The 22,600-nt window shown below is 39.6% G+C and overlaps 1 protein-coding gene across 4 annotated transcripts in view; it reads left to right on the top strand.

The window, feature by feature from the left end:
• The window catches only part of ATP8A1 (ATPase phospholipid transporting 8A1), a 231,369-nt gene that overhangs the window by 157,093 nt on the left and 51,676 nt on the right, over positions 1-22,600 (top strand). For all 4 annotated transcript variants that reach the window (XM_047719196.1, XM_047719195.1, XM_047719198.1 and 1 more), the window contains 3 exons: positions 1,297-1,469; positions 19,017-19,200; positions 19,304-19,414. In XM_047719196.1, coding sequence (XP_047575152.1) covers positions 1,297-1,469; positions 19,017-19,200; positions 19,304-19,414 — 468 coding nt within the window. The remainder of the gene's footprint in view (positions 1-1,296; positions 1,470-19,016; positions 19,201-19,303; positions 19,415-22,600) is intronic.

Genomic DNA, 22,600 nt, shown 5'->3' with positions numbered 1-22,600 from the left:
CTGGGGAGGCATTAAGTGAAGTTCCAGTATTAGGAAATTTAGGCAGACTTACTTTATGGTACAACATGGTTCTATTATTCTGATAAACAGATCCTGAAATTCCAGAAACCCAGTGTGAACCACATTTGAATACGAATGCAGAAACACCTTCAAAAATCTCCAATAAAAATTTTAATTACCTCTGCCTTTGCTTCCCTCTTTGTGAATGCAACTGAAGTAACACTCTTAAGTTGAAACAATAATTATATCTCCCGTGAATATAATAAAAACATTACATAAGTATTTTTATTATAGGTACATTTTATTATATATGATATATATGTGTATTTATTACATAAATAACTACAGACTCAGATATTAGCATTGAGAACAAAACTCTAGTAAGAGAGGAATCATTCCTTATGTCTCCTTGTACAGAGCCAGTGTTCTGTTTCTCCACAGTGCTTGGGTTCTTACAAGACAGAAAGCTGGCCCCATTAGGTTATAGGAAGGGTCTACAGGATTTGGGGAGAAAAACTAAATGTCTTGCAACTTTTTGCCTCTGAAGAGCTGGGAAAGCAGTTCTAGATAAAGATAAGTATAAACCCTCTATATGGTTGAGGTGAACAAAGCTGACCTTGATGCTGAATGTTTTTATTGTGCCTGAAAGTGAACTCTGCATTGATGGAAGGGGTTCTTCTATTTGATCCATCAAGATTACCAAGCCAGACATCCCCCCCCCAAATAAAATACAGGATCACGAAATTATGATGAAAGTTTATAGAAACCAATTCAATGAAGTGGCGAGAGATTACAGACACTGCGTTTTCCCCCTCTTGGTGACTGGAAATTAAGTTTCAATAGCATTGAGGAATTCTAGAAAGAAACACCCATAAGTCATTTAAATGATATTCTTCAACGTTTCCCCTGGATTCATAGCTAAGCAATTTTGACTAGTTCATAAATTAGGACAATGTTATTGTTTTGTAATAAGATAATTTACTGAAAATAATTTTGCACGATTGTGATTGTGTGGTTAGAATCATGGGCAAAGCTTGCAGAGGAATCAGTGATTTGTCATCCCAACCCTGGTAGACACAGATGTGTGACTTTAACAGAGTAATTTACTTTCACCGATAACATTTGTCCAGTCTCCTTTCAGGGGCTTTTGGGAGAATGAAATGAGTGGAGTTATGTGAAAGCAGTTTACAACATAAAAGCACTAAGAATACCTGAGTGTAGTTGCTGAACATACTCAGGGCATCTCAGTAGAACAAACGGAAGTAAACGTTGCGGGTGTTTTGTTTGATTTTGCAGGCAACGAGGGAAACGCTCAGTCGCCACTGCACTACCCTTGGTGATGCTCTTCGAAAAGAGAATGACTTTGCTCTTATTATTGATGGGAAAACCCTCAAATATGCCTTAACTTTCGGAGTAAGACAGTATTTCCTGGACTTGGCTTTGTCGTGCAAAGCTGTTATTTGCTGCAGGTAAGTTCCCCTGAATATTATGAGATTTCAGTAAACAGCACCTCGATCCTAAGTTCTTGATTTGTGAACTTCCTCAAAGTTTTTCTATCCAGAATTCGTCACTGTCAGGTTATTGTTTCACTCACTCAAGACTCAAGGCTCACAACCTCAAATAGAATTTAGTAGCAGGTTTTTTTAGAAGAGTCCTACTGATGGTTGGGAATTACTGTTCATAATTTGAATCAATAGATTTCTTGCCAGCCCATGTTCCAATTGCATTATTTCCTTCATTTCCATCTAAGGTTACTTCTATAAGAGTTCTGTTTTCTACACATCAGTCTAGGAGCCTGCTTGGAGAACTTAACTTGAGCCAATGGCATGGCAGGAGGTGCTGAGTCATTTTCCTGAAGACTATTTCTTGACCGTGCATTCCTCTTTCCTCTAATTGAGAATATGCCTGTTTCCTAATTTGAATCTGTTTTGAGTTATCAAGGCTTAATCCATAGAACTACATTTTCATAACCCATTTAGCTCTAGTCCTTCCTGAACTTCTCATCAAAGAATCTTCCCCATATCTTTGTCAAAATTGTTCATACTTTGTCCTCCTAAAATTTAAAGTGTGTTCATGACTGTGCTTGACAGTGAAACCTAAGGCTTTTCCTCTTTGCCATCCACTTACGGAGAGCCTTACCGGCTGGTCCCACACAGGTCTGGGGTGGCAGTGTCTCCAGCTGCTTCCACCATCCCCTCCCACCCCCCCACTCCCGGCCCAGGAGACGAAATCTTAGCAGGGCTTCTGAAGAATTTCCCAGAATTTATTCTTTTAACATTATTGTTAAAACGTTTCTATTTGCTCTTATTATTATCTTAAAAAATACATTTACTGATGAAAGAATGTTATGCTTTTTAAACCCTCTTTGTCTGGGCTTATTCACTGAAATATCCTGTATATGATTTGTCTCCACATTTATAAGCCAGGCCTTGTAGATATTTCCTGAATTTCCATTGGAACATACTTTGTGAAACATAATTTCAACCAAACTTAATAAGTACCTTTTATAAAGCATCATTTCAACCTATAAAATTACATCATAGAGAGTTAAAATCTACTTATTGTAGGAACCCATATTATTTCAATCATTTATTTTTCTTCACTGTAGCATGTGTTAATAAATGTTACCATAGAGCTCTTGGAGAGCCTGTTGTACACATTTTTTTTTAAAGACTTTATTTGACGGGGGGCAGGGAGGAGGGAGCATGAGTTGGGGGAGGGGCAGAGCGGAAGCAGACTCCCTCACTGAGCAGGGAGCCTGGGATCATGACCTGAGCAGAAGGCAGACCCTTAACCTACTAAGCCACCCAGGGGCCCCCGTACACACATATTTAGTATCAGTAATAATCAGGCTGTCTGCTTAATCGTGAAGAAAGAATTGGAAATTACCTTGACGATCTCATTTGCACTCTGATATTGTCATGCTTTTTAAAATCTGCTTTTCCAGGGACCCTTCTTGATTCCTTGCTAATCTCTGGACCAAGTTTTAGGAATGTTCAACTCTGACACACTTCCATCAGGATAACTGTGCCAGATCTGGTTGTTTAATCACTTTCACTAATGGGATCACGAAGATCAACGTGCTATGAGAGCTGGCTCCTGTTTGTAAACCAACTGTAATCCAAAGCTCTTTTGATACAGTGATCCATTCCCTGAGTCAGCGCCTGAGCCGGACCTACTGCGTGCTGGGCAGAGACACTGCACATACAAGGCTGCACAAGGCTTCCTGCCTGCTCTCCTACATGTCTCCTTTTTTTCTTTTTTTTTTTTTTTTTTCCGTTTTAAGTAGAATCACAGTTGCTTTGAAGGATGTGGGAGGCCAATTTTCCTAACACAGTCACTGCAGCTGAGTCTCATTCTTAGAGCATTGCTTAACACGGCACCTCCCACCATTCTTCAAAAGTGGAACCACAAAATTAAACAATAGCAGAGGGAGAGAAGAAGTAGAAAGCAGTGTCAAGGGAGAAAAAATATGTTTGCGCGCTTGTGAAATTCCCTCCCGAGGTCCTTGTTCTGGATGCTCACAAGTCACATGGACCCCGGGGCTCCTCCAGGCCCAGGCCCCTGGGAGGGAGTCACACTCTACCATGCACGTGCAGAGCAGCCCGAAAACTGAGCCCTATAAATATGTGTGTGGCCCCTTCCTCCCTCCGTCCTGTTTTATGCATGTTCGAAGACCTGAAGTTCCCTATGTAGACCCTGGATTTTCTTTAGTTTTTAGGGTTTGTTGTTGTTTGGTTTTTTGTTTTGTTTTTTGTTTTAAGGAAAATACCTTTCCTCAGCTTTTTTCTTCTAATTACCTTCCTCCTCTCTCTTTTCCCATAAGGACTGTGGTTCAGCTTCCGGTCTGGTGTTGAGAATTCATCTAAGCCCGTAATTACATCAGTGCCAGTGCTGGAGTTATGTCTATGCGCCTTCTTGGCCTGGTGCCTCTTGGCATTTAAACTGCTGGCACAGACCATTTTCTTGTCATTTAACCCTACTGACCTTGAAGTACAGTTTCCATGATAATGCTTCTGTCGCTTGTGAGGAATAGGTGGGCAATTCCATATATCTTTCTTTACCATTAAATGCAGTGTCACTCCAGGCTTCTCAGAGGATTACAGACTTCCCAGCCACAGGAAATTCTCTATTTTCCTCCAGTAGAACAGACACTCCAGATAAATAGTGAATATTATTTCAAAATATGGTGATGTCTCACAGCTTCGTGTTCATCCTGACTTTCTGGGTTTTCCCTTCCAACTACTTTCCAATCTTTGGTCACTCCTCACGTGAAGATAATTCCGAGTCTGCTGTCTGCTGCAGGCTTCTCTTTGCCACAGCTAGAGTGGGAGTGGAGGGGAAAGCCTTCCTGTAATGGATAATGAGGATCTCGAAATTAGTTCCATCTTCAGGATGACATCAGCCACTTTCCTCCCTGACATGATCGGCATAAAGGACAGAAGACAGTTTTCGGTGTTTGCCTAATAGTTATAGGGATGAATGTTTTCCCTCCAGAGCCTAGGGCTGAATTGAAAGAAACAGCTGTTCTCAGTCGATAGTCATTACCTCTCTTCCCACCACTTTCTGAAGGGACTATTCAAAGAAATAATCCCCTCGTTCCAAAATTATTCAGTGCTTTGGAGTCCTGGTTTTGGTTTACAAAGGGAAGGTTTCATGTCATACCTCAAGTAACTTTTTCTAATATTTTTAAGGATGGAAAACCCAACAAGAAAAATGAAATCCGTCTTTATCAGCCCAGCAAGTACTCTATTTTTATTTTTATTTTATTTTATTTATTTATTTATTTATTTATTTATTTACTTGACAGACAGAGATCACAAGTAAGCAGAGAGGCAGGCAGAGAGAGTGTGGAGGACGCAGGCTCCCTGCCGAGCAGAGAGCCCAATGCGGGGCTTGATCCCAGGACCCCGGGATCGTGACCCGAGCCGAAGGCAGAGGCTTTAACGCACTGAGCCACCCAGGCGCCCCAAGTACTCTATTTTTAGAGATACCGTGCAGCTTTTGTTTTTTTACCTCTGTGCCCATTTACTGGACCACCTGAATAGTTTCATAGGAAATAACACATCTAATGTCAGAGGAGTTTCTGATAAGTTTTCCTGGTTATAAACATAATCTCCTTGTGGTCCTTCTTTTCCCCTTCGCAAGTACACCAATTCTTATCCTTGGTGGGATCAGATGCTTTTGAAGGGCATGAAAACTTCGGCTCATCCCTCCCCACCACCCCCCCACAAGAAAAAGAAAACATACACACAAATCGGTAAAATTAAATGCACCGTTTTTGGGGCTTCACAGAACCCCCCCCCCAAAAACTCTTGGACATGTAGGAGAGGGAAGAGTTTGCTCTAAGACTTGTGGAGATTTATGGGCACAGCTAAAATCAAGAACTGTCCTGCAAAGTGGTATTTTATCTGAGGATTCATGAAATACTTGTTCAAATTTTTACCTCTCTGGCACTTTGGATACCTAATGGAATTTCTCTGGCTTGGGTTTTTGTGGCCTATAAAATGAAGAGCTTGGCATACAGCAGTGATTCAAATCCTCCTTGGAGCCTGGATGTCTAAGCAGCTAAGAGTAGAGCTTCTCTGGTGTAGAAAGGTGGGAGAGCCATGCACACATGCACCCTTCCTTGGTAATTTCCTTCCAGCTTGAAAGCTTCTGGGCCAGAAGATCCCCTCCCAGGCCTTTCACTTTCTGGACCCACCCTATTTCTGTGGGCCACTCTCTGCTGGGAAGAATCTGTCTACTGCTTGGATCGGCTTAATTTGGGGAAGCATCTGTTCTACCTCTTTTAATATTTCCTCCAGAAGAGGGTGGGAGTTTTGCAGTCAAGTATTGCTGTGTGTTCAATCGCATGTGGTTTCTGAGATCCTCATCAGTTCACATAACGCAGCCTTTCAAAGAATTTTACATTTTTTTCTGTAGTTGTCAGTTTCGTTTAAACATATCTTGAAACTTATGTTCTGTGACAGTTGGTTGAAAATTGGCCTAGAGCCTCCAGCTTTTAGACTGTCTAGTAATCACCATTCTCCTACATAATTTATGTACTCATGTCTTCTGAAAAGCAGAAGTTAAATTGAACTAAGCATTTTTCCCTACTTGCGACATCTCTAATCAAAGTTTAACCCCCTTTTAGGCCATTTTCCCCACAGTGCATAAAAAAACACTTGACTTCAGTGAGTGTCGTCACTTGGGAGTGACATTCCAGGCAAAACCTTTTCACCTCAGTCTGATCAACGAGTCCTCCTTGAAGAGGTCTAGAGGGACACTTCGAATACTTTCTGTCATAGCCTAAGTGCATTAAGTAAAGGGTCAAAACAGATCTACTTCTCGAATCTTTGGGGATTGTCTTAAACCTTAAGGATTTCTCTAAATAAAGGTTCTACTCAAAGGGTAGTTATAAAGCACAAATGAAGCTAATAAATGCTCAACAGACATTCCTTTAAAGAAAGTTTGTGAACACCGTCGGATGCCAAGCAGATGTTTGGCTTTGAGAAGACTTACAAACTGTTAATGAATGTCAATCGCATATTTGCTTCCAAGAAAACATGAATAAATCTTGGAAATGTTGAGAGACTATTTCTTTCATACGTGTGTGGCTAAAAGAAGACATCCTGAATAAATTTTATAACCTCATAAAATGGCCGTATTTTGCTTTCATATAATATAATAAGCTGTTCAGCCCTGTTTGTTTCATTTGCTGCCCTGTCTCTACTGAATGATGTTAAAGGAGCAGCAAGGCCATGGTATAGCCTGTTAGCCACTTAAGAGGGACCCGTCCCCACCAGGGAAGTCCATATTTGATAGCAAAATTTTGATTGGTAAATCTAAACACTTGAGAATTCCACTGTAATTTCAACATTTTATAGTTTTAGATGTGATTGGTTTAGATAAACCGCTGTCCACACACACACACCCCGGTTAGAATTGCAGACAATAGAGTTCTAATAAAACAGAGTTAACCTCTACTGGAAAGTACATAAAGTATAAGCGTGCCACTTAGTGAATTTTCATAAAGTGAATATACTCCTGTATCAAGTACCCAGGCATGACCGGAACCTCAGAAGCCCCCTCGTGCTCCCTTTAGCATTACTATCCTCCCAAGAGTAACTGTTATCTTGATTTCCATGATCATGCCTCTCTTAAATGGTGTCTTATTCATTTTAGTCTTTTTCTGTTTTCTGTCGTGCTAACTTGGAATAAGCGTATGTATCTTCCATAACTACATTCAAATTCGTGATGACACTTTTCTGTTCAGCAATTTTAAGTACAGACTCTGCAGCTTCCCAGCAAGGCCTCCCTGAAGCTTTACATAAATCAATAAGTCAGCACTCTAATGTGTTCTTCAGTCAAAAACAAATCCACCTAATAGATTATGTATAGTTCTTCTGTAGTTCTATGGTGATGGAATAAAGGAGTTCGTTTTCCGGTTTGTTAAGGACATGATATATATAACCTACAACATTTCTTCGATCTGTCTGTCTACTGGCCTGATTTTGTGTGGGAAAGGAAAAGAGTTACTTTAGTGTAATTGGGTCTCCTTGAACCCATAAGGTTTCTAGTGATTACCTTCTTTTTAATAAACCCATTTGAGCCATCCCCATTTAGGGCAAATTTAAGGCATGGTGTTTGGGGCCAGGCTAGAGTTCCAAGAGTCAAGACCAGATAGGATGTAAGCCATGACTGTTTAATGGCTGTAGGACAAGGGAGAGACTGCATCCTAGGGCAAAATGATGTTGGAAAACAGAAGGGATATTACCAAAGGAACAGAAACAGAGACAAGTAAAGCATATAAAACAAGCTTTACATTAAGGCATGAAGGAGGAGGTGGTTCCAGGTAGCATTTTCCAAGGGGAAGGGAGTATTCCATGGAGCAAACGTGGGCAAACTTCCTCTGTAAAGGGCCAGATAGTAAATATTTTAAGCTATCCAGTCTCTGTCATAACTACTCAACTCTGCCATTGTAGCATGAAAGCAGCTCTAGACAAAAGGTAAATGATGGGGGTGTCTGTGATCCATCATAGACCTTAAGACAGTCAAATTCCATCCGTTGTCCCCTTTATGATTGGTGCTTTTTTAATTAGTAAGTGTGTCCCACTCAAGAAGATATTCTCAGACATCTCCTTTGTTAACATCACAGCTTTCTGTTTTCCATATAGGTCTTTAATCCATGTGACAATTATTTTTTTATATCTTAGGAAGAAGGGATCTGATGTAATTCATTTCTACATAGCAGATTCTCCCAATACCATTTAGTAAGCAATCTACCATTTTCTGTCTGCTTGCCATGCTGTGTACTTCAGCACAGGATCTGGGGCGAGACTTTCTGGAATCTAAGTCCGAGCCTTACCTCTTCTTCTTAGCTGAGCAATTTTTTTGTCTAACTTCTCCAGCTTTAGTTTTTTCATTCTTGAAACAGAGTTGAAAATCATTGCTCTTATACAGCTGTGAGGAATAAGTGGGTTAATATGTATATTAAAAACTATGTTACTCTTAGAAATCAAATTTTCTTTTATATGGCCTAATTGAATATTTCTGGTGAGAAATCATACATAAAGATTCTCTCTATCATGGCTTTTCCTATGGCCTGAATTCTATTTTGTCTTATACTTATAATGCTAACCTGGCTTTCCTTTGTTTTGTATGTGCCTTGTCTTTTTCTTTTTCCTAAACCCTTACAAGTTCAATCCTTCTGTATAATATTATGGTTAAGAATACGGTCTCTAAATCCACACTGCTTAGGACTGAATCCTGGCTTCACCACTTATTTGTTCTTTTGCCAAAGTTATATAATCTTTCTGTGCCTCAGTGTCTTCATTTGCAAAATGACAATAATAGTAACCTATCTCTTCAAGGGTTCTTCTGAGAACTGAATGAATTAAAACAAGTAGAGAGCTTAAAACATAATGAGCAAAAACAGTTTCTATTACCCATTATTATTTTTTAAAATTTTTTATTAACATATAATATATTATTAGCCCCAAGGGTGCAGGTCTGTGAATCACCAGGTTTACACACTTCACAGCACTCACCACAGCACATACCCTTCCCAATGTCCATAACCCAACGACCCTACCCCTACCCCCATCCCCCCGGCAACCCTCAGTTTGTTTTGTGAAATTAAGAGTCTCTTATGGTTTGTCTCCCTCCCAATCCCATCTTGTGTCATTTTTTCCTTCCCTACCCCCCATGCTCCCCGTGTTGCCTCTCAAATTCCTCATATCAGGGAGATCATATAATTATCTTTCTCTGATTGACTTATTTTGCTCAGCGTAATACCCTCTAATTCCATCCATGTTGTTGCAAATGGCAAGATTTCGTTTCTTTTGATGACTGCATAGTATTCCATTGTGTGTGTGTGTGTGTGTGTGTGTGTGTGTGTGTGTGTGTGTACATATAGTTTGGCTATTGTTATTACCTATTATTATTAAGAATGTCTCTTAGACACCATATATTGGTGAATCTTTTTGTTGTAATGTAACCTGAGAATCTCTTCCGGTTAGTGAATTTAAACCATTAATATTTATCATAATTAGTACTATGTTGCCCTCATTTCTTTGATCTTATTTTGAGTTTTTCATTTATTTATACTTTTTTCTTTCTTCTCCTCCTGCCTTCCACTGTCTAAATCTCTAAATTATAGAGATTTATTTAGAATTATGTCTAAATTATATTCTTTCAGTTTGCAAGCTTTACAGTCTATATTCTGTCTGGTTATTTCTAGGGTTTTGATAACCATATTTTTGCTTAATGTCTATATGTATTAGTATATCTTTCGTTCCCTGGCCCCCTCCATAAGGAGACAGGAACTGAAAATTTTAAAGTAATTCTGTGTCTGCATCCAGTGTTAGTCAGATCTGAATTTCTTTTGTAAATGATTTGCTTTTTCTCTTTAGAAACCTTTAGAAATTTTTCTTATTCTTAATTTAACCATAATGTGTCTAGAGGTAAATATCTTTTTCTTATATTTCTTTTTGGCCCGTGCAATCCTTTTTAATAGAAGAGCATGTTTTTCTTTAATTCTAGAAAATTACTCTATTTCATTCTGCCCCTCTTTATTCTCCTATTGAACTCCTATTATGAATAGTCACCTATGTTGCTCCATTTCTTTTCATTTTTCTCACAAATTTCATTTTCATTTAATTTCCTAATATCTTTTGAGACAGTTTTTTTTTATTATTTGAACTTCCAGGCACTATTATTACTATTCAGTTTTCTATTAGCTTTTTTATTTTAACAGTTATATCTTTACATTACTTATTTTCAGTTTGTTCTTCATTATAACTGCTTGTTCTGGTTTCATGATTTTGGTATCTTCCCAAATCTTGCCAAGGTTTTGTTTCGTTTGATTTTTTATCAGACCTTTTAAAAATTCTTGTTATATCTGTTTTTACTAGTTCTACTTTCTTATAAGTCATTGTAATTTCTTTTGTACTCATGATCTTCTCTTTTTTTTCCTGTGAGATATTTTTCCTCATTTTCCCTAATGACAGTAAAATCCTTTGGGAGAAAAGTGACAGCTACATCCTAACTTGAGGTAAAGTTGGAGACAGGGCTCAGTCTAAGCCCTTCTTCCTTTGCCCAAGTATTGCTCTTGTTAAAGGCAGCCACGTTTTGATGGAATTACTTAAGTAAAGTAACATTAAAGGCTTTGTTAACACATCCATGTCATCGGCACCTATCCCTGCCTGGCTTCATGCCCTGAGGTTGACTAGAAAGCTCTAACTCTCCTGTTCCTAGGTATGAGGAAGAAATTTTTCTGGGGTCTTAGTTTTAGGACACTGCAGAATACTCCTGGAATTGGGGAGTCTTTCAAGACTGTTGTTTGGAGGAGTCTGAGTTTCCACAAGCTTGAAGCCTACACCAAAGTTTTCAGTTACAGTGAGAAAGGAGTCTCTTTGCTCCATCTAGCCCACTCTTACCTCCCTGACACTGGTCAGCCTGCACTCACACAGGAAACCACAGGGAGTGAACAGTACAGCTGAAAAGCTTTCCCTGCCTGTGTGTTTATCTATGGCCCCTGACACACCACTCTTTCCTTCTGTGCCATTTCCCTCCCAACTTCATGTTTCCCCTAAAGGTTTCTCATAGATCTTTACTAAGTGTGACCCTCAAATTTACCACACTTCTTTAGCTCCTGGCGTCTTCAGGATTTTATTTCCATTTCTGTCAATAACTAGAAGTAGGTATTTCTAAGAGGAGAGAAAAGTCTTTGGTGAAACCCATCCACATAGGAGAGAATTCCCAAAAAGGAGGGAGGGAAGGAAAAAAGGAAAGGCAAGCTGGTCTCCTTACAGCCTAAGGATGTTCCAGCTCTTCCTCACCCAGAGTCACAAGAAAAGGGAAGAGAGCCAGTGCCCATGGGCCCTCCAACCAGATATCAAGAATGGAAAGAGATGGAGGCCATAGCTCTTATCACTCTAAGAGCAAGGTCACAAAAGAGCAGAACTAGAAAGGGGAAGCACTCTAGGCCTCCTTGAGTGGACATGCTTCCCAGGTGGGAGCACACCATTCCTGTAGGCAAGGTTCACTAGACAGAGAAAGGTGGCTGGACCTTGTGCCATGAAGGAGAGATTTCTGTCTCTCTCTACCACTTATGTCTTCTTGGAGCAAGAGTCCATAGAGAGACCACAGTCCTATATATAGGCTCATAATATTAACTCCTGGTACAGTAGTTCAATAAATGTTCTTAAATTAATAACTATTTTAAAAGATTTTATTTATTTATTTAACAGAGAGAGAAATCATAAGCAGGCAGAGAGGCAAGCAGAGAGAGAGGAGGAAGCAGGCTCCCCACTGAGCAGAGAGCCCGATGCCAGGGCTCAATCCCATGACCCCGAGATCATGACTTCAGCTGAAGGCAGAGACCCAACCCACTGAGCCACCCAGGTGCCCCTAAATTAATAACTTTTAGGGGCAGAAGGAAGGTCCTAAGATCTTGTACTTTCTTCTCCTTTCTGTTCTTTATAGAACATAAATTTCATAGAAATTTCATCACATACTAAAGGATCATTTAAACCCTTGATGAGTGAGTAAATGCCTGAATGCACATCACCAGCTCTGCATTTTTTTTTCTAAGCTTAGTTCTGACTCTCTGGTCAATATACTTAATGATGCTGGTAGGATATCCCACTGCTTTCTGAACTTCTGAGGGTCTAGAACTTCCCTGAGAATTTTCCTCTTTAAATCATCCTACTTTTTTGATTAATGTTTAGACCATCATTTTATCCATCACTTGCATTGGAAACCTCAGGATCATCTCTGATCCCATGGTCATTCAAAACCCCCTACTCACCCCATATATCCTTTCTTTTCTTTTCAATTCAGATACATATATAAAGATAGGTATAGTTATCTACCTATATAAAAAAGATACATTTTGATGGGCAACCCAAATTAGTATTTTTGATGCACGATTTCTACCATGCTCTTTTTTGGCTCAAAAGCGTTTTAGTTAACATCCCCTGTTGCTTAGGGCTAGCTGTGATATTCAGACTTTCTTATCCTGACATATAGAGCCCCCCGTCATCTAGCTTTGACCCATTCTTAGTATACCCACTTTCCCTTGAAGAAGTGGTATGTTTCTTCCCTACCTATTAATTTTCAATCTGTTTTTCCTATCCCTGTGAGAAAACCTAGAGAATCCAATAGCCCTTATGTACTTCCTCTGCAATCTAGATACAAAGCAGATTAAACAGACTTTGACTTCCAGCAACAGTGAAAAATGAGTAAGAATTGTAGTGTTAATATAATGACATAATGAGATGAATTTCTTGTTTTTGCAAAATTACCATTTATTCCATTCCACTATATTTTTTACATCTGCACTGGGCTGAATATAGTGCTAGTTTCTTGGTGACTAGATGTAATAAGAGAGAAAAACACAAAGAAAGGAAGTACAGAAAGGAAAAAGGAGGGGAAAGGGAAGGAAAGAAAGAAGGAAATGAAGGAGGGAAGGGGAGAGAGGGAGGGAGGGAAGGAAGGAAGGGAGGGGAAGAAGTTCAGAGAGCAGTGGGTATCCTAGCAGCATCATTAGGTATACTGACTGAAAAGTCAGAACTAAGCTAGAAAAAAAATGCAGAGCTGGTGATGTGCATTCAGGCATTTAGGAAGGGAAGGGAAGGAAGGAAAGGAAGGAAGGAAGGAAGGAACAGTAGCACAGTAGACAAACTGTTCTGTGGTGTGAATACTGTAATAAAGGTTTCTACTATCAGGAATTTTCTCTTTGGGGTTTTGATAAGGTATAGTTTCCAGCTAGAAGTGTGGAATGCTTGTGAACGCACACACGTGCACGCATATTCAGATATACGCTATCAATACAATCAGTCCTTATTTAAATTATTATCAGAACCCTTGTAACTGGAGACAGTACTAGTGTACCTGTAACAACCTGAATTCTGGGGGAAAAAAAAGAAAGAAAGCAGTCTCAGAAGAATTGCCTCTAAAATGCATTGCAGGGGGGGCACCTGGTTGGCTCATTCAGTCAAGCGTCCAACTCTTAATCTCAGCTCACATCTTGATTTCAGAGTCCATGAGTTCAAGGCCCCCCTGAGGCTCCATGCTAGGCATGGAGCTTGCTAGTTAACTAACTAACCAACTAGATAATTTAAAAAAAAATGCATTGCAAAAAGACATCTTTTTTAAAAGTTTCTTTGCCTTTTTATCCTGGGGAAGGCTATCTGTATTTTATTTCTGTCAACTCAGTCCCTGGATTATGAGGTCCCCTTGATGCCTCTAACTACGCGGTGTATCAGCACATGCTGCCCTTGGAGACGAGGCAGGAGCTCACGCACCAGTCACTTGAATAGCACAGTTCTCTTACCTAGAAGTAGTTGAATGTTTCATTATGTACCATGGGCTAAGGATAGTTTGGGGGATGCTATGTAAGTGGCTGTTTTCATTCCAGTAATAAATTGATGATGAGTTTCTAGAAGTATTAGCACATTTATGTCACTTTGGTACACGTAAGCAATTTTTTTGCCAAATTTTAATGCCGCCTCAATTAAAAACTTCACAAGGTGCCTAACAAATTTTGGCTCAAAGAAGAATCGGGATCTCAAAAGTTTTTGTCTTGGGGTTTTTTTTTCTCTTTTTATGATTTTTGTTTTATTAGTCAGCAGAATGTGACTCGGGGGGAACAAATAAACTGGTATTTGCAAGGAGAAATCTTAGGAAGTGTGTTACAAAGGGAAATACAGCAGAGCCCCTGACTAACGATCCTAACCTCTAAATAGTCACTAGGAACAGCCCTCAACTTAGTAAATACAGGGGGCTCTAGACACACAGGCTCACTATAAAAAACACTTCAGGATGGTTAAGAAACACTCTAATCCTCCATGTTTTTACATTTTTTCCTAGTCTAGGAAAAAATGACAACTTTATAGTAACTCTTAAGTCTACAGTATGTTTTTGAGAGGATATATTACCAACATGATTTCTAGTATATATGATGAGATATGTTTTAGGTTGCCAATCTAGAAACACAATACAATAAGATAAATTATTGTACTCCTTTTGGCTACCTATAGAAAGTCCCCTAAAATATCCTTTATTATGTGTCTGCATGTGTCATCTTTATACTTATTCCTTTAAAAAAGGTGATTCGGGATGCCTGGGTGGCTCAGTGGGTTAAGCCTTTGCCTTCAGCTCAGGTCATGATCTTAGGGTCCTGGTATCGAGTCCCGCATCGGGCTCTCTGCTCGGCAGGGAGCCTGCTTCTCCCTCTCTCTGTCTGCCTCTCTGCCTACTTGTGATCTCTCTCTCTCTCTGTCAGATAAATAAATATATAAAAATATATTTTTAAAAAAAAAGGTGATTCATGGGGGCGCCTGGTGGCTCAGTTGGTTAAGCGACTACCTTCGGCTCAGGTCATGATCTCAGGGTCCTGGGATCGAGCCCCGCATTGGGCTTTCTGCTCAGCAGGGAGCCTGCTTCCCCCTCTCTCTGCCTGCCTCTCTGCCTACTTGTGCTCTCTCTCTCTCTCTGTCAAATAAGTAAATAAAATATTTTTATTAAAAAGTGATTCATTTAGCTGATCCCATGAAAAGAGTACAAAATGAGGCTCAACTGAGATGGGCTCCCCTGTATAATTTCAGCTTAAGTGGTAAAAATTTCCAGTACTCTGATCTAACGTTCATAGGGCAATGAGAGTTACTACAGAGCGAATAAGAAAACTAATGAAAAGCAGGTGCAGAAACTATAGCCAATTGACTGAGAAGCATTTCTGCACTCAGTGCATTGCTAGTTTGCATTGCAAAGTCCCACCTTCTGTTTGTGGAGCCACAGGAAGAAAACTGGACCTTCATAATGTGTGCTGGGTATGTAGTCTTTTTCCACAGAGCCTCAGACTTCTCTTAGAGAAGAAAGAGCCACAGTAGAGGAGAAGAGAACTATGTATAATTTAAGTCCTGACGTAGACCCATGGTTTAAAAAAAAAAAAAGAAAAATCTAGACTAGAAAGCAGTGCTTTTATGATGTTTCTGAATTATGCCTCAGGTCCCTATTGGCATTTGTAAAACTTAGGTTTTAGGTATTCACAACCACGAACATGTGATGTTTTTGATAGACATTTGGAAGAATAGCATGTAGTCAGGTCATTCTAGACCATTCTGGAAATTGTACAAATATAGATGCATGTGTACAAAAGTCAAAAAAGTAAATAAACTCTAATGTGTGAATACAGATAGTGACCTTTTATTAGATAGAAGGACAACGGTAGAAAGAATATATTCTAGCTCATTTTGAATGTGAAGAAATTTAGTATATGCTATTCCCTTTGCCTCACATGAGCTCTCCTCACATTGTCAAGGTCAGGTCAAATTCTGTCAAGGAACCCTCTTTTGGCCCATTCTGATTTCCACATCCTCTGAAATTATTAAGTACTGGCAATTAAGTCAAGTAGCTTTATGCTACACTGATTCCTAATGTCTTACAAGTTTGTTTTTGTTATCTTGTAACCTCCTTATAGCAAGGGAAAATGTTTTTAAATGGATGCTATAAAAACAGTTTTTTTTTAAAGGTTTTATTTATTTATTTGGCAGACAGAGATCACAAGTAGGCAGAGAGGCAGGCAGAGAGAGAGGAAGGGAAGCAGGCTCCCTGCTGAGCAGAGAGCCTGATGCGGAGCTTGATCCCAGGACCCTGGGATCATGACCTGAGCCAAAGGCAGAGGCTTTAACCCACTGAGCCACCCTGGCGCCCCAACAGTAGATCTTTTCAACTGATTTCAGTTTGATTAACCTGAGTTCCCTTCAAATACATTCTCACCCTAAGACAAGCTATTGGGGCCCACAGCACATCATGCCCAGAGCTGGAAGGACACTTATCAGGAGTTGACTTGGTGCTTACTAAGCATCAGTCAAAATTGTTTTTAGGAAAACCAGATATGATGCTCTAGGGAGACTTTTGAGTTGTTAAAAAAAAAAAAATGCTGTATAATCTAGAATGGGTAGGAGAACAGTAAACTCAGGTGAGGCATCATTCTATTCTGATTTCCACTTGACTGGATCCAGCCATGGACTGTGGCTCATGACTGAGATTTCTACCACCAGAAAATAATCAGAATCTCAAACATCAAGCCCCTGTGCAAAACAGGTTCTTAGCTCTACATCACAAGTTTGTATGTTTATGAGTTAAATGTTTTCTGTATGTATATTTTACTTTTTATGAATCCCCACCTAAGTCAGACATCTTTTTTTAAGCAACCAACTGCTATGTCAAACACATCAGATGTGAAGGCTTCCACTGTTTCTCGAATCTTCTCCTAAGCCCATTGTCTGCTGTTAGCTTATAGATGCTCCTGCTAGTAACAGTTGCAGTAACTCTGGGGAGGCCTCCCACTGTATCATCATCTTTAAAGCATGGCACGCAACACACACACACGCACACATACACATTGCTCTTGCCAAGGGGATTAATACTCCACTTTTAACACCTGAGTTAACCACACACATGAAGTTGATAAAGGTCCTCAGCCAATTTTAATTTGAGGGCATTGAAAATTGTAGTGTCAGGCAGAGAAAATAGTGGTTGGTTGTAATAGCCATGAAGAAAGAAAACAGAGCTGAGTCCAGCTCTTTTCCGATGTTTCTTTAAATCACTACTATTAGCTCACCATGCAGAGATTTCTCCTTTATTATACATTCAGCCAAAGGGTGCGGGGGTGGGGGGAATACCACTGTTTTCTAGCTCCATCGATCCCATGGTGTGACCTCACAATTTTTTTACATTGTGAGCCTGTTAAATTGTGAAGGGAATTTGATGAATGTTTTCAAATCCTTCTCTCTTTTCATGTCCACTGCCCATTTGCTGTTTAGATCATTTCTTGGTGAGCATTCTTTTTTGACATTTACTAAATGTTAGCTGGAGTCCATGTTTAACACATTGGCCTAGAGCCAGTGGGCTTACCAATATATTAGCTTGTTAAGAGAAATTAAATAACATGTGAAGATGAAAGGAAAATTGCGTCAAAGAAAGATGGAGGCCAACCATGAAAAAGACCATAATGGCTGCTACTCACACCCATTCACTCGCTGTGCTCACAGTTGGGTCATTTTGTGCTGTTGCCAGACTCTGGAAGGGAATTCAAAGAAAGAATTAAACATAATTCTTGCATATAGCAACCATTTATTGAGTACCTATTCTGGATCAACATCAGCAATACAAAGATGAAGAGACTGGTTCACTCTGCAAGAAACTCATGGTTTCCTGTAATGATTCTCAGACCTGCAGTGAAACCTGGGCTGCCCTGATGGAAGGCTTTCAGAAGAGCAAGAGGGCATCCTATGTGTGCATGTCTGTGCTAGGAATTATTCCTAAGGAAATACTCAGGAAAACTGCAAGATGGCATCTTTCAGAGTAATGTTCTCCATTATTATGCAGAGTAATAAATGACCCACCAGACGTTCCAGCAGATATGTGTTAAACACCTGTTCTGCTCCACCTTGATAAAGAACTTAATGAGTTATTTTTCTTGACCGCTGACGTGGTGTGTGTTAGTTGTTTCTTCGTATCTAATTACTGTCTTCATAGTTCACTGACTCAGTTCACTGTTTAGTTTTCCACTTTTAATTGCCCATAGTTGTGGGTGATACAGTGATGGTGCTGAGGCATGCTGTCTTTGAACCCTTCCTTCCCTCATTGTCATGGGGTTTACTTCCGAAGTGGCTTTTAAAGTTCTGTGATACACTGATCCAGCATTAATACCAACTATGATTTTAGTACAGATGCTGGTGTCCTCTGTTCCTGCTCCATGTCTGTATAAAAGATTGCTTGATCCCACTTGGCCCTTAGTACCGTTGGAAGAAAAATGAGGCACATGGACTATGCAGTCAGGCATTTGGCATTTATTTGGGTCAGTTCGTCACAGTGTTTGAGAACAAGTCAAGAGGTTAGCCAATTCCATACTCTTAATTTGAGTTCTAAGTTTTGTTTTTTTTTTTAAGATTTTATCTATTTGACAGAGATCACAAGTAGGCAGAGAGGCAGGCAGAGAGAGAGAGGAGGAAGCAGGCTCCCCGCTGAGCAGAGAGCCCGATGTGGGGCTCAATCCCAGGACCCCGGGATCATGACCTGAGCCGAAGGCAGAGGCTTAACCCACTGAGCCACCCAGGCACCCCTCAAAGTTGTTTTAAATGTAGATCTAGTACATTCTTTAAGATCTGCTTACAGAGGCTCAAAACTTTTATCTTCCAGGTACAGTATAAGATTTAGAATTTCTAAACTCCAATGTTAATTTTTTAACAAATTAATACAACCATTCTGGGAAAATATGGTTAACAGGGCCTTGTGGCTCCTACCTATCACCTAGAGGTTTAGTTCTTAGACTTTTTCCTTAAAGTGGCAACCAGGCTAACAGAGAACTGAACATTTGCAAACCTAAGACTTCCAGAATGGTATTTCATGGAACTCTTCTTTTGGATCTTCTGCTTCTTTTGTCCTTCAAGACAAAGATATTTCAAAATTCTTTTTTTTTTCCCCCCAGAGTGGAGGTAACTGACAATCTGTTCTAATTTAAGGGTTTCTCCTCTTCAAAAATCTGAAGTTGTTGAGATGGTTAAGAAACAAGTCAAAGTCATAACGCTTGCAATTGGCGACGGAGCCAACGACGTCAGCATGATACAGACGGCACACGTTGGGGTCGGGATAAGTGGCAACGAAGGCCTTCAGGCAGCTAATTCTTCTGATTACTCCATAGCTCAGGTAAAGCAGCCTTTCTGCCGAACACAGCATGAGTCTCAGTTGACAGTATGAAGAGAAAAATACTCGTTCTTTTCCTTACGGCTTTTTTCTACTTTTATTTTAGTTCAAGTACTTGAAGAATTTATTGATGGTGCATGGTGCCTGGAACTATAACAGAGTCTCCAAGTGCATTTTGTACTGCTTCTACAAGAATATAGTCCTCTATATTATTGAGGTAATCGCAGGTTAAGTTTAAAATCCTTGTCAGGTACATATATGTTTAAAGAAAATTTCTCATTGGTTTAGTGACTCCTTCGTTTGCCCACTTTTTATAACTTCCAAACATGTTCAAGTCTGTTGGCCACAGAGAATAATGAGTGTTTAAATTTCTGGCTAAAAATGTTACATTGTTTTGGTAAGATATGTTGAATTAGAATTGATGAAGTAATGTTTTCAGTTTTTAAGAGACTACAAACTGGGGCATCTGGGTGGTTCAGTCGGTGGAGCGATTGAGCGTCTGTCTGCCTTTAGCTCGGGTCATGATCCTGGGATCCTGGGATTGAGCTCTACATCTGGCTCCCTGCTCAGCAGGGTGTCTGCTTCTCTGTCTGCCTCTGTCCCTCCCCCAGCTTGCACATACACTCTCTCTTTCTCTTTCTCTCTCTGTCAAATAAGTAAATGAAAGATTTTATTTATTTGAGAGAGAGTGCAAGAGAGCATGAACAGAGAGGAGAGGAAGAAGTAGGCTCTCACTGAGCAGGGACCTCCCCCTCCCCCTGCAACATGGGCCTCCGTCCCAGGACCTTGGGATCATGACCTGAGCCAAAGATAGATGCCTAACCAGCTGAGCCACCCAGGCACCCAATAAAGAAAAACTTTAAAAGAAAAAAAAAAAAAAAAGACCACAAACTATGTAGCATTTTTTATAAAGCTCAAGATCATACTAGAGAAAGCAATACACTATTTAGGGATACACACATGGAAAACTATTTAAAAAAGAAAGTAAGGGAATGACAGACATTAAATTGAGGATAGTAATTCTAAGGGGTAGCATCAGGAAGGGTACACACATAGTTTTGCTTGTATAGGTCATCTCATAGTTCTTATTGTTTCAAACTTAGTTATATACAAGTATCCCTTGCTATGCGTACCTGTTTGGCTTCTGAGTTGGCTGATAGGTAGCAAGAGTTCAGATAATGAGGGATTTGTCTAAAAATTATCAGAACATTCAGTTCCTATGTCTGGATGGCAACAAATTTCTATATTCCTTTTCTGCTACCATCTATAACATTATTATTGAAATTAAAACTTAACCCAGGTCAGGAATGTCCCCTCTAAAAGGAGGCATTCTGTTTTTATTGTTTTGTTTTGTTTTTTAATTTGATAGAGATCACAAGTAGGCAGAGAGGCAGGCAGGAGGGAGAGAAGGAAGCAGGTTCCCCGCTAAGCAGAGAGCCCGATACGGGGCTCGATCCCAGGACCCTGGGATCATGACCTGAACCAAAGGCAGAGGCTCTAACCCACTGAGCCACTCAGGCGCCCCAGGAGGCATTCTGTTTTAAAAACATTTTTGCAACACCTGCCAGGCACCAGGCTTAAGAACCAGAAGGTTCTTCTCCTCCAGGAGCTTGCCAATAGAATACAACGTAAGCCGTTATGTGTAATTTTAAATTTTCTGAGAACCGTATTAAAAACAACTAAAAATTAAAGCCCAGGTTAATTTTAAAATGACATTTTATCTTAGTATGTTCAAAATTATCATTTCAACATGTAATCACTATAAAAAATTATTAATACACTATTTTACATTCTTCATGCTGTTTAAAATCCTGTGTGTATTTTACACTAACAGCACATCTCACTTTGGACTAATCACATTTCAAGTATCCAAGAGCCCTCCGTGACCCATGGTTACCACACTAAACAGCACACAACACTTGTGGATATACTGAACTAAATGATTTAACCAGGACATGACAGAGAAGTTATTTACCTTTTTTTTTTTTTAACCTGTAGCCATCTTATCATCATAAGCTGTATTTGTAATACTTAAACTCTAGTAGGTGTCATCAGTTTCTGGCTCCCTTTGCTGCTGTACACAGCATGGTGATAAGGGCCCCTTAGTTTGCTAAGAAAATCCTCCGTCTTGTACTACTGCCTGAGGACCTGCCCACACCCTTGTAAATCTGCCCAGGGCTCCCTCACACAGGTCTGTTTCTGCCACCTTGCCCTCCAATCTGCTGTGTCTACAAGTCTGTCAGGAGAGACACAACCTAACCGTTTGCTGTATGGAAGTAACATCTCATACTTTACACTAGAGAAGTAACACTATAAACAAAGAAAATATCGGTGAATTTCACATTTACGCTACTAATTGTTATTTGGGAGTTCCTGTCTGTTTCGTTCAGCCCCCGTTCTTTATGCCTCTGTCAGAAGGCTTATCTCCTTACTAAAATGTTGACTGAGCATAGTTCTGATGAGACAAGCTAGGAAAATTGAAAGTTAGTTTCAAAGTATGAAGGCAGTTTCATTTATTGGTCACAAAAATGCTATAATTAGGTTACAGCCCATTAGGTAAAATAAGTACTTGAACACATAAACAATCTATGAGCTTATTGTTCATTACTGCTGAATTTTGTCTGGAATAGTCTGTGTTTTGAAGCAAAATGCACTTCTAAAATAGCTCAGAAGGTCCAAAAACAGATATATTCTTTGTTGTATGTGTAAATTTGTCATTCTTTTCTAAAATGATAATTTTTGATTCCCGATCCCCTCTATAGTTCTAGTTTTCCTAATTATATTTTCTTCTCTCCCCAAACATTGATATTCAAAAGAATATCAGTTTATACAGTTATTTAAAATACCTTTGAAGATACGGGGAGTTCAAAGCCACTGGCACCAATAAATCTGCTTACAAATATTTAATTTTATAAAATGAAATGAGAGCACAACTCGTTGCTTTTTAAAAGCCTAGATTATTTGACGATCAACTGTGAAGCAGGCGAAACTTACGTACTAATGGGAGAAATAAAATATATTAAACTCACATGAAAGACTAAAACTGCACGCCCTGTTTCAGATGCAGAGTTATGCGATTTGTGGTAGATTAGCCCTAAATTTCACTTGGCTTTGAATTTAAAGCCTCTTCATGAGATATTTAGCACTAATCAAATTCTTTACACATGGAAAAGGAAGTAAGTCCTAAACTCTACGGGAAATCTCCTTTTTAAGGTATTTTTCTTTTAGCACTTTATAGAAATATATTTTGAATATAATTCAACTGTCTTGGAAAGGAATTGGCCTTTTAAATCAATTCCCAGTTACCCAGCATATGCCAGCTAAAACAAGTTCTGCCGATGTTAATGGCTCATGTCACTCCCGTGAGTGAATAGACAGAGAACACTTTGCTGGGTGTCTCTAG

The sequence above is a fragment of the Lutra lutra genome, chromosome 2 (assembly GCF_902655055.1).
Source record: "Lutra lutra chromosome 2, mLutLut1.2, whole genome shotgun sequence".
Lineage (NCBI taxonomy): Eukaryota > Metazoa > Chordata > Mammalia > Carnivora > Mustelidae > Lutra > Lutra lutra.
Note: the sequence above shows the minus strand (reverse complement) of the source record. Positions and strands in the feature narration are given on the sequence as shown.